This window comes from Spinacia oleracea, chromosome 5, assembly GCF_020520425.1.
Source record: "Spinacia oleracea cultivar Varoflay chromosome 5, BTI_SOV_V1, whole genome shotgun sequence".
Lineage (NCBI taxonomy): Eukaryota > Viridiplantae > Streptophyta > Magnoliopsida > Caryophyllales > Amaranthaceae > Spinacia > Spinacia oleracea.
In genome coordinates this window covers 5,780,307-5,792,483 of record NC_079491.1, presented here as the reverse complement: position 1 = coordinate 5,792,483, position 12,177 = coordinate 5,780,307, and the positions used below count along the sequence as shown (strand labels likewise).

At 34.1% G+C, this 12,177-nt stretch overlaps 1 protein-coding gene across 1 annotated transcript; it reads left to right on the top strand.

The window, feature by feature from the left end:
* Nucleotides 1–5,927: 5,927 nt before the first annotated feature.
* On the top strand, nucleotides 5,928–11,437 carry LOC110775082 (serine/threonine-protein kinase STY13). Its single transcript, XM_021979681.2, has 6 exons — nucleotides 5,928–6,860; nucleotides 7,577–7,709; nucleotides 7,831–8,026; nucleotides 9,460–9,584; nucleotides 9,898–10,056; nucleotides 10,953–11,437. The coding sequence occupies exons 1-6, from the start codon at nucleotides 6,730–6,732 to the stop codon at nucleotides 11,265–11,267; spliced, it is 1,059 nt and encodes a 352-aa protein (XP_021835373.1). The 5' UTR covers nucleotides 5,928–6,729; the 3' UTR covers nucleotides 11,268–11,437.
* Nucleotides 11,438–12,177: the final 740 nt, after the last annotated feature.

Here is a 12,177-nt window from a genome sequence, read left to right as displayed (position 1 = left end):
ACAACAAAGAACATAAAAAGAACATTATGATACACATAATAATTATATCAAACATATAATAGTTACTATCAGTGACGGTGCCAGTACGGGTTCAGCGGGTTCAACTGAACCCGTACTGGCCTGGGGAAAAAAGCGTTAAATAGTTTCTGAGACTATTAAATATTTATATACGTTTCAGCGCTGCAACTAGACAAGATATGTAGGTTGGAACATTGGTCGAAGCGGGAGGTCTCTAATTCCATTTTGTTGCTTACACGTCGCGGGTTCGAGTCCAAGCAAGAGGCATTTTGGACCTTTGATATATTTTTCTTTCTTGTTTTAGTTGGACTAATATTTTGTTTCTTACACAAAGTGGCAATAGTTTAAAACTTTTAATAAATACAAATTTTTATACATTCTTATTACTAAATTTCTATCAAATTTTGAAATTATCTAATGCTCTAGAGAAAAAAAATAATTTGTTTTATTCTTTTCTTTGAAACTTTATTTTAAAAATATTTATCTTATGTACTACAGTATGTATAAAACCTATTATTTGCACATAAAAGTCAATAAAATCTGCCAAAGTACGTTTTGCACAAAAAATAACTTATGTTTTAATTTTTCGAACCCTTAACACATATTTTCTGGCACCGCCACTGGTTACTATTATACAAGATATAATACCTATAAATATTATTCATGGTCATGTAGTCACATAGTTGCAGACATAGTTGGTGTGATAATAATATAGTAATTCTATCACTAAAAATATAGAATAACATCAAAAACATGCACAGAACATAATAAATTAAAATAGTAATTATTTCAAACATATAATAACTATATAAAACATACAAATACTATTGAAGAAAATAAACATATGGTAACAAATCATGATAAAATAAACATAGTACCTAATTCAAAAATATAGTAATTATATAAAACATGCATATATGAACTATTATTATAATATAGTAACTATTGTACACATATAGTAACCATTATAATCATATAACCACTATCTAAGAAGCGAACAAAAACATACTCTAAATAACATAGTACATAATGTAATCGTATAGTAACTATTATTTATCAAAAAGTCACTATTAACTGTTAACATAATAACTATCTTAAACACATAGTTACTGTTTTAAACTTATAATAACTTTCTAAAAAATATAGTAACTATTTTGAACACATAGTTACTGTTTTAAAGTTATAGTAACCTTTTAAAAAATATAGTTACTAGCTCTAAAAACTACTACTAACATAAACACAACGAACATTCCAGTGACTATTAAAAACACTATTTCGCAACATAAATTAAAGGTAACTATATAATTTATATACTAACTATGTGAAACACTAACCTTAATTTCAACAAAACAACACACATTTCAAATCACTCAACAAAATAATAACCATTGTACACATATAGTAACTATTGTACACATGTAGTAACCATTAAAATAATATAGTAATCATTGTACACATATAGTAACCATTAAAATTACATAGTACCTCTTTAAACCACATAGTCTGTATTACTCTTACAGTTACTATTTAAAACCGTGAAGTCACTAATCGAATTCACGAAGTGAAAACGATATTTCGGCAAAACACAAACATTAATTTCTCCAAAACAACAAATATTTTCAATTTTAAATAAAAATAGACTTAAAATTCTTTAAAAAACAACAAACTCAAATGTGATCTCTAAAAATTCTTGCGAAGATTTGTAGACGAGCGTAAATTCTCCGATTCGGTTTCGGTAGCGACGAACCTCCTTCTTAATCTACTACTTCCTCTAATTTTTCCTCATCTAATAGATACAATTGTAAGAATTGTAAGATAATTTCGAAGAAAATCGAACAAAACCTAGAAGTTTGGGCTAAATTTTGAAAAGCATAGAGAGAAAATGAAGAGAGAGAAATGAAAGAGAAATGAACAGAATGTAGATCTGAAATTTTGAAAAATAAAAAAGTTTAAAACGTATATAAAGTGGGTTAGACACAAATCGCATTTAAACTCTACAAAACACATAGTAACTCTTTAAAACACATAGTTACTATAATACGCATATAGTTACTATTTAAAATCACAAAATAACTGTCACGTGACAGTTACACATATTGCCCATACAAATTACTCCGTTGCCCTGGTCCACGCTGGACCAGGTTTATATTAGTGTAAATACCATCCCTATTTCTGCCCCATTATTTAAGGCGGATACAAAATTCATCCCCATTTCCGCCCCAACAAGTATAAATTAAAATTCATCCCGCCCCATCACCCAACTAGGTATTATCCCCATCTTATCCCCACTCCATACCCGTGTCAATACCTGCCTAATTTTTCTTATTTAGCAAATATTTTCCATGTATACGGGTACCCGTGTCAATACCCGCCTAATTTTTCTTATTTAGCAAATATTTTCCATATATACGGAGTAATGAAAGATAACTTTAGCAAAAAAATACCTTATGACTAAAGTAACATGTGTAATCAGAAAAAATACCCGTCATAACAAAAAAAAGAAATCCAAACAAAAAACTTAAAAATCTCACATAAATTCACATTATCACCTAAACATGCAAATAAATCCAAACTCACCCCATCACCCATGGCGGGTATGAAGCGGGGCAAATGGGATGTGGCGGGGCGGGGGGAATGGGGCGGGTTCAACACAAAATCCACATCCATCCCTTCACCCATGACGGGTACGATCTTTATACCCATCCTCGCCCCATCACCCGCCAAACCTACCTCCATCTCCACCTACTTGGGGCGGATGCGGGGCAGGTCTCCCGCGAAACCCGCGCCCACTGACATCCCTATACTCCATATTGCATAACTCGATTACAGATTGGCCCGTTAAAAAACAATAAAATAAGGATTGACAAGTTGACAACTCGTATAATTGGTAAGAGTTATATCTTAAAAGATGTAATATCGATTACATAATTATCTTTTTTCAAGTGGTTTTATCATGTACTCTAGCTTTAAGTTGAAGGATTAGAAGTAAAAGTTGTGTGGTATTGTTAAATGAGTTGTATGTTATACTTCTTCCCTTCAGTATTGTAGTCAATTATTCGCATTTCTTGAGGTTAGACGTTTACAAAATATGCAGTGTATCATTAGATACATACTCCATACTACAAATATTTATACTTGTAGTTATAATAGGCTATTTGACCAAATTGGTAAAAGAAAGTGGGCGTTACGTGACAAATTGTAAAAAAAGTATCGTAGGCGACAATTTGTAAATTTAAATCACAATGGCGACAAATAAGTCAGAAAACTGATCGGAATTGAGAAACTCAACTACGTGAAATTCGCGATCATAATATCATTTTTATCGACTTTTTCCCTCATTTCTCTCTCATTTAATTTCATGATCAACTACCGTATTTTTTCTTTTTTTTAAATTCCATTCCTAGTCTCCTCTCCACTTTCCTTCCATTGTCCTATTCTCCTTCTCCTCCATTGTGGATTTGTGGGTTTCAAAAAAGTAATTGTGGGGAAAAGCTAGTGAAAGGGGCAATTCCTTTGGCAGCAATTCGAGGATGGGAAGCAGTGAAAAAGGATGAGATGTGAAGTGGGTGAGAAAAACTAGTTGAAGGGTTATTCACCTTTACCACGCCAGATCCTTGTACTAATGATGGTTTTCCCTTGTTTTTGTTGAGTCGACTCAGTAACTCTGCTCCAATGAACGAATCTTCAGCAACGGCGTGTAAGCAAGAAAATGGAGGAGAAGGAGAAGAGGGAGAAAACTAATTACTCCGTAGGATCTTTTTTTTGTCAACCTAAGTATTAATCATGAAATTAAATGGGAGGGAAATAAAGGGAAAATAGGGGGGGGACAATACTAGGCGCGTGCGACTCGAGCGGTTGAGTTTTCTCAATTCCGACAATTTTTGTGACTTATTTGTCGTCGTTGTGATTTAAATTTATCAAATTATCGTATGAGACACTTTCTTTTTACCAATTTATCGCACAACATCCACTTTTCTTTTTACCAATTTGGTCAAATGATCAGTTATAATATATATTTCGATACATATACAAAGATAAAATAAAACAAATAAATAAAGCATTTGCGCTTCATGTCAATATAAGTTTCAATCTTAATTATTGCTTAATGATATGTTCTCCTTGCTAAAAACATTTGCACTTCATGTCATTATAAGTCTCAAACTTAATTATTGCTTAATGATATGTTCTCCTTGCTAATGACATTTCCCGATTTACTTATTCTTGTAGACATGAACTATATTTTTTAACCATTTTGAGAAAACAACTTAAGTTGACCTGTATTTTTTTGAAGGACTTAAATTGACTTCTTTAACTTGACTTTATTTAAGTTGACTTGTTTAACTTAACTTTATCTAAGTTGACTTGTTTTTACTTAACGTAACTATTTTTTATGGATTTAACTAAACTGGATATATTGAATAAGTTATTTTTGTTAAAGAGTTTAATAATCAATTTCACGCATGTTTAACGTCACAAGACTCATAACTTAGTTTCACTCTTTTTTTTTCCACTGTCCACCAATCGTTATTTTTTCTTGCTTTTCCTACCCTCTCGTGTTACTTTAATTTATTTTGTCTGATTATTTAACTCCTTTATTTTTATTTATCCATTTATGACTAACATCTCATACCTCGTAAAAGACTCAAAAACTAGTTAATGTTTTCAATCATTGATTCATTGTCATCCAAAGGTGTAGCTAAATGGAAGTAATACAAAGGCAATTATGCATTTTTATGGCCACAACTATTATTGTGCTTTTATGAGATGGGAGCATCAAATGAAACCTAACTATATCTAGATAATGACATGGGAAAGAAAGAGTTCTCAAATCCATAATAAGACAATCAACTTTAAAATGTATTTATTATAATGTCTAGAAAAATCTTAATGAGTACCTATCATTTCTACACGTGAATTCAATCTACAATAGTTTGAAATCGCTATAGAAGTTACATGTTATGTTTCAAATGCGTTTTATTTTGGATAAAAATCTCTAAAATTAAAAGTTCTTCTATAGTAATAAAAACAATTGTTGTTGAAGTGAGTTGATACCAAAGCATCCACCACCACTAAATTACCTATATGGGCAATTCGACTCCTTAAAACAACGAGGTATATATATATAAAAAAAGAAGTAAATCATGCAAAAATAAGCTCGAGTTTAACCTTTTCAATCCGTGGACTATGGACCATGGTGCACATTGAGCATGGTGCACCAAAAGAACATATGTGTATAAGCAAAAGAACACGACAATACGACAAAAGAACATGCGTTATAATAATTCACTTTTTTTGTTATAAAAAATATTATATTATTTTCACTATTTATTAAAAATATAAAAAAAAAATATATTCATGTTCTTTTTCACGTATCAAGATGTTCTTTTGATTACATACTAGTGTTCTTAAGGTGCACCATACTCACTGTGCACCATGGTCCACCTTCTAAGTTGCGCAGGGGTCTATCTAGAGAGTACTATATAAACTATTTAGGTCATAACCTAGTTGCATCCGGTAATCTATACTCCTCAGATCAATAAAACCTTCCTTCCCTCTGCATGTGGACGTAGATAACACATTGTTAGTGAATCACGTTAAATCTATGCGTTATTTATTTACGTTATTTAATCTTTATTTTCTTCCGTTATAACAACAACAAATCTTGTTCGATGGTTGTTATCTACTAACCACAAGGACATAAGAACTCAGTATTTTACTACACCGTATCATAGAAAGATAACGTACATACAAGATCTTGTGATATCCACAAGTAACCCAATGATATCCTTACACAACAATGGTACAAATTTCGTACGATTGTAGTACACAACAAGGTCAAGAGAGTCATGGACATATGCCTCATGGTAGTAGCAAAGACCACACAAGATGGGGGGGGCATTTGTTTGTGTCCAAACAAAGTCCACAATAGAGTGTGCGTTGCCTACCCCAATGTTGGGAAAGATCCTTTTCCATGTGCAACTTTTCATTATTTTTATACAACTTTGCCTCCCTTCATCTTCAATTCTTCACCACTCTTTTTCTTTTTTTACTATTTCTTTAATTTAATCCACTCAAAAACCTCTCTTTTTCCCATGATTCTGTCCTTAGATCCGTGAGTAAGGTTCTGTTAACATCACGTACAACCCTTTGAACTTTGATTTTTTTTTTATAATCATCTTTCTACCTATTATAATCACTACTCATTATATACGGAGTACTTCATTATCTAGCTTAATTATTTAGCTTATTACACTGTTTTTTTGGGGCTGAGTTCTTAAAAAAATCCAATCTTTTTTTGTTTTGATTGAACTTTGTTTGATTGGTTCTTCTCTCTCCTTGTTATGTCCCCCAAATTGGGGGGTTTTTGACAATTGGGGCTCGAATTACAATAAATTTTTCTTGGGGTTTGCGCTTTATAGCTTCTTCTGCTATCCATATCTTGTAATTTGAGATGTGGGTTTTGAATTTGGTATTATTGGGAAGCTGCCACCAAAGTAGCAGTAGAAGCAGCAACAGCAGCAGCAGCAAGCTGGGATTCTGTTTTTGTCAAAGCAAATGTTTTTTTTTTATGATTGTTGTCATTCTTATTGATTGATCATTTTGTATTTTGTTGTTGATTTTGTTGATTTGAAGTGAGATTTTTTTTGGGTTGATGAGCAGAATTCTGGGTTTTTTAGCTGAGTGATTAGTTTGATTCTTATTGTGGGGGAAATGGATTCTGGAGATGTGTTTTACTCAGTTGATGAGTTTAGTTTAGATTCTAAGTGGTTGGTTGATCCAAATCATCTCTTTGTGGGACCTAAAATTGGTGAAGGAGCTCATGCTAAAGTTTATGAAGGAAAGTAAGTTCACAAATCTCTCTATCTCTTGTTTGGATCAAAGTTAGCAAAAAAATCAAATTGTATACTGTTTTGATTGTATTATTATCACCCCCACCGACGCTATGGACGGTGGCGGCGGCGGTTGGGGTGGTTGATGAACTAATGATTATGTGGTTGAGACTTTCTAGGTTACATGGAATATATAAGATCTGAATTTTCCTTGTCACTAGTTTACTCATGATATTTTAGCATTGAAATGATTTTACAGTTTGGTGAAGTAATTTAGGCAATCAAATGTTTTTTGTACATCATATTAATAATTTGAGGTAGTTTCAAATTTTTTGTACATCATGGTAGTTTCAATGAGTTTGCTAATTTGAGGAAATGCAAGTGAAGTTCAAAGACATAATCCTTGCAAAATTTGACACATTGTCTAAAGATAGTCTGTTTTAATAGTTTGTTTTCCCTTCCTTATCACTATTTTACTCATGTTATTTTGCAGAAGAATTACATTGAATTGATTTTGCAGTTTGGTGTAGTAATTTAGGCAATCAAATGTTGTTTTCTGTACATCATATTAATAGTTGATGATAGTATCTATGAGTTTGCTGATTTGAGGAAATATAAGTGAAGTTCAAAGAGATAATCCTTGCAAAATTTGACACATTGTTATGAAATTGAACTTGTTAAAGATAGTTCTGTTTTCCCTTCCTTTTTTATGGGATGGATTTCTTCAGGTACAAGAATCACAATGTTGCTATCAAGATTGTTCATAGAGGAGATACACCAGAGGAGATTGTCAAGAGAGAAGGGCGGTTTGCGAGAGAAGTAGCTATGTTATCTAGAGTTACACACAAAAACTTGGTGGAGGTACTTTAATTCCACACCTCTCATTGTTATTATCATCAAAATTTGCTATCTATTTTTTAGTAAGGATGATTTTGAGATGAGTTCTGCCTATTGACTTCAATTTAGCTTTATGTGGTCACAGTTTATTGGTGCCTGCAAAGAACCGGTTATGGTCATTGTAACTGAACTTTTGTTGGGGGGTACTTTGCGTAAATACTTGTTCAATTTGCGGCCGAAATGTTTGGATAGACGAGTTGCTATAGGGTTTGCACTGGATATTGCTCGTGCCATGGAATGCCTACATGCTCATGGGATCATACACCGGGATTTAAAACCAGGTATCGTCTGAACTTAAAGCCACATTTCTGTTTAGTCCATATGGTCATCTATTGTACTATGTAGTAAATAGCAATGAAATCTTATGGCTCTGATGATTAGCCCGGCCCGGCCCTAACCTGGCCCGTCGAACAGGTCTAATGTGGACCATCGGCCTTGTAATCATCAACAGGTGGCAGTGATGCATTTAGGCATTTATTCAGAGCTGGTGACCAGCTATAATATATATACCGCAAATCATCAAAATGTTATCATGTCAAGCATTTTGCCATTTATATGGTACGGCGTGAAACAGAAAGAGTGACAACTAAGTCCAAACCACACAACGTACAAAATGATTTAGTCTCATAACTCTTAGTGATCGAGAGTGAGGGATAGCTCAGTTGGTTAGAGCTTCCATCTCGGTTCCAGGTGATCCTGGGATCGATTCTCATCCCCGCCCTTGTGGCTCGTTTGCACCAAAAAAAAACTCTTAGTGATCAGTTTGCCACCAAATTTTATCTGTCACTTAGTTTTGGTATCAGTGTATTGGCTAGCTAGGTAAAAACAGTTGTACATTCTCTGGTTGGTAGATTTTATCGTACTGTGGGACTTTTGTATATTGTTCATATTTTCTGAGAGTTTGCAGGCATGTGAGAAGAGCTGAACTTGCACGTACCACTCAAGTGTGTCTTTCTTTGTGCTATTCTGAACCGTTGTGCCTTTAGTCACAGTCTGCAGCAATGCAAATTGGTTATAATACTTGGCTAATTTAGTGAGACTATTCTTCTACATGTCTGAATTTCTGGGTGTATTTGGAATTTAGTTGAGGTGAACCCGTGCATGGTAAAAAAAGGGTGAGGACATGGGTTCCATAAGCCATAAAACAACAAGTGCTTCCACTTCCACTTCCGATTTCTGTTTCTCTTTCTGTTATAGGACTTGGTTAGATTAATTACAGTTTCTTGTATGAGCTTACAGGTATTGTGTTTTCCTTGACCTCGTAATTTCTAATTTTTTTTTTTTGCGAAAGTCTTCTAATAAAAGTTTTTACAAAACGAAAATGATTGCAACTTGCGACCTTTATGAAAAGCCATCCGGGCATTACAATGGGATCAACTTTCGTGAGTCTGAAAACAGTATTTTGCAGCTTTTAGCATTAACATGGAGTTCAATTGATATTTTTGTGCAAGTGCTTGTGCTTCCTTTGTGCAGAATTTTTAGTAAAAGAAAAATATCAAACAGATTAATGAAAGTGATGTTCTGGCTAAAATTGTTGATTAAATAAGGTGTACTAGACCTGTGGTCCTTCCAAAGAGGGAAAAATGTCGGTAGTTATTTGCTTAGAGGCTTGAATAGTAATGAGTTAATAATGACTGGTTTTCAGGACAAGATACAGTTATAACTCGTGATCATTTCAGTTAATGATAACAGTTTCTCGTTATCTTTTTTGCAGAGAATTTACTATTGACTGCAGATCACAAAACAATAAAACTTGCAGATTTTGGTTTAGCGAGAGAAGAGACTTTAACAGAGATGATGACCGCTGAAACAGGAACTTATCGATGGATGGCCCCCGAGGTACCCTACTACGACAGCTCTTAATTTATTTATTTTTTGGAGAAAATCCTGATGTAGAATATATCACCCCCCAAGTCCCAAAATTATATATCATGTCATATAATTTTACTCTTAGGGAAAATTGTTTTACACTCCTTTGCAAACCAAACAATATAAAATTGAAAATAGAGGAAAATGTTTTACGTACTACCAAACAGAGCCTTAATACTTCATCCCAAAATTATAGGCCACATTTGTAAGGTGAAGATTTAAAAATCTATGTGTTAAGATAATTTTCTGTCTAAATATTGTTTTTTTTTTTTTTGTATGGCAGTTGTACAGTACTGTTACTTTGAGGCAAGGCGAAAAGAAACATTACAACCACAAAGTTGATGCTTATAGCTTTGCAATTGTATTGTGGGAGCTGATGCACAACAAGCTGCCGTTTGAAGGCATGTCAAACTTACAGGCAGCATATGCTGCTGCTTTCAAGGTAAATTTTGCTCGTTTTGCTACCTTTCTATACCCGTTAGTCTATGTTTCTCAGACTCACAACAAGTGTCAAACACACAAGTATAAAGCCATGTTCAGATTTTAAACTTAAACTTTGAAAGCTAATTTATAATTAGCATGCTTTTAGCCCAAAATTAAGTGTTAATGTCAAACAATAAAAATCCATGTCCTATTCTGAACTTTGAAGTGTTAAACATGAGTGTTGGAGGTGAAATGTGAAATCAGACTGTCTAGCGCACTCCACAGGGTCAAGTTGGAATCTTGGAGAGAAGCCGAGAAGAGTAGAGAGTCCATGACTTTGGTCTTTTGTTCCATTTACAACTAAATTAAACTCGGATAAGTTCCAACAAGATTTTATCATGAAATGTGAAGTCCAAATTGCAAGAGAGGGTAAAATATCTTAAACCTAAATCCTTTCGAAAAGAGAGATTTTGGGAGATGATAGATTGGTGGTAGGGAAGCATCATGTGGTTATTTTGGCACATTGATGATGACCAAAGTTTTTTTAGACGTATACTCCGTATAAGAAAGTGGCTCACAGTTACAAGAATCATCGCCATCGGATGTCTTCACATAGTTTCTCTTTCCCTTTTTGTCTTTTATGCCATGAATACAAATTTTTATATAAGGCGGTCTTACACAAAAGACCACCTTGGTGACATATAAGTTAAGCAATGAAACCAAATAGTTAAGCACTAAAACCAATTGGTTAAGCACTCAAACCAATTGGTTAAGCACTAAAACTAATTAGTTAAGCAAATAAAGCAGTCTTTTCTGTAAGCATTTGGGATTACTATTTTCTGCATGTGAACTATTGTTGGATTGTTGCCTATAATGAAATGTTGGTTAATTTTTGCTTTCATTCTTTTTTCCCAGAATGTGAGGCCGAGTGCAGATGACCTCCCTGAAGATTTAGCACTGATTCTAACATCATGCTGGAACGTGGACCCAAGTGCCCGACCCAACTTCACTCAAATAATCCAAATGCTGCTCCATTATCTCTCTATCATTGCACCACTAGGCCCGGCAATACCTCACCGGATTATAACCCGAGAGAATTCAATCCTACCACCCGAATCGCCAGGCACGAGCTCTTTGATGGCTAAAAAAGACAGCACTGGTGAAACACCGAGGACACCGATGGAAGACAAGCCTCGAGGTTTTTTCTTTTGCTTTGACGAATGTTATTAGTAGCCTTAGACTGGTAGAAGAAGAAAGCAACTTTCTACTAAACCACCGAAAAAAGGGGGTTGTTCGGAAAGTAACAATGTAGCATAGTTTAGCAAACAATGTATTGTAATTTGTAACTTCAAATAGACAGACCATTTTGATGAAATAGTACATGTCTAAAATTGCTTCCACTTTTTTCTTCTTCTTTTGTTTAGGTCTGCCTGATATGGAACAGATCAGTTAGTTTCAGAACCAGCACGAATACAGGATCAGTTCCTTCAGTGTCTGAAATCTGAATTGACATGCAGATATCCCATCCTTTGCATCCCATGAGTGTTATTAATCCTTCATAATTCTAAATGCTAACACATTCAGATAATCTAAACACATATCTATCAAATTGAAGAACAACAATTGACAATTAACCCACTAATTATAAATAAATAAAACAACTAATGTAGGAGAGGCAGAGAGATCAAATGAGAAATATGATCGACAGACACTACACAATGTGACAATGCTCGGCTTTTAGCGCTCCACTAAATATTCCATAGAATTTCCTTTAAGACCATACTCCTTTTAATTTGTCACGTCTAGTCGGATCATGGTTGTCTTAATAACAATTGAGCGAATTTATGCCCAAAAAAAAATTGGAAAGGAAAATGTTAGCTTGGTCGCTCTCGTAGTGTCGTACATTTTTTTTTGGTATTACCACCCGGTTCATCTTTCGGGTTAATTTGGACGGGGCGAGTTCTTGGTGAATAGGTTCCAATTCCATTCCAATTGTTGATGCGGGGATTGAACATGCGGTCCTCCCTACCAAGTTCAGCTCAATCACCACTGAACCAACATGTAATTGGTTCGTACATTACGCAGGTAAATACGTAACCATTAAAAGTATCTTTGTACAAAAAAAAACAAAAAAAACTGT

Excerpts from the sequence above, each read along its gene's own strand:
- LOC110775082 (XM_021979681.2), top strand. The coding sequence starts at position 6,730 with ATGGATTCTGGAGATGTGTTTTACTCAGTTGATGAGTTTAGTTTAGAT. Across the intron at positions 9,585-9,897 it reads ATCGATGGATGGCCCCCGAG|TTGTACAGTACTGTTACTTT; the intron begins GTACCCTACTAC and ends TTTGTATGGCAG. Across the intron at positions 10,057-10,952 it reads CATATGCTGCTGCTTTCAAG|AATGTGAGGCCGAGTGCAGA; the intron begins GTAAATTTTGCT and ends CTTTTTTCCCAG.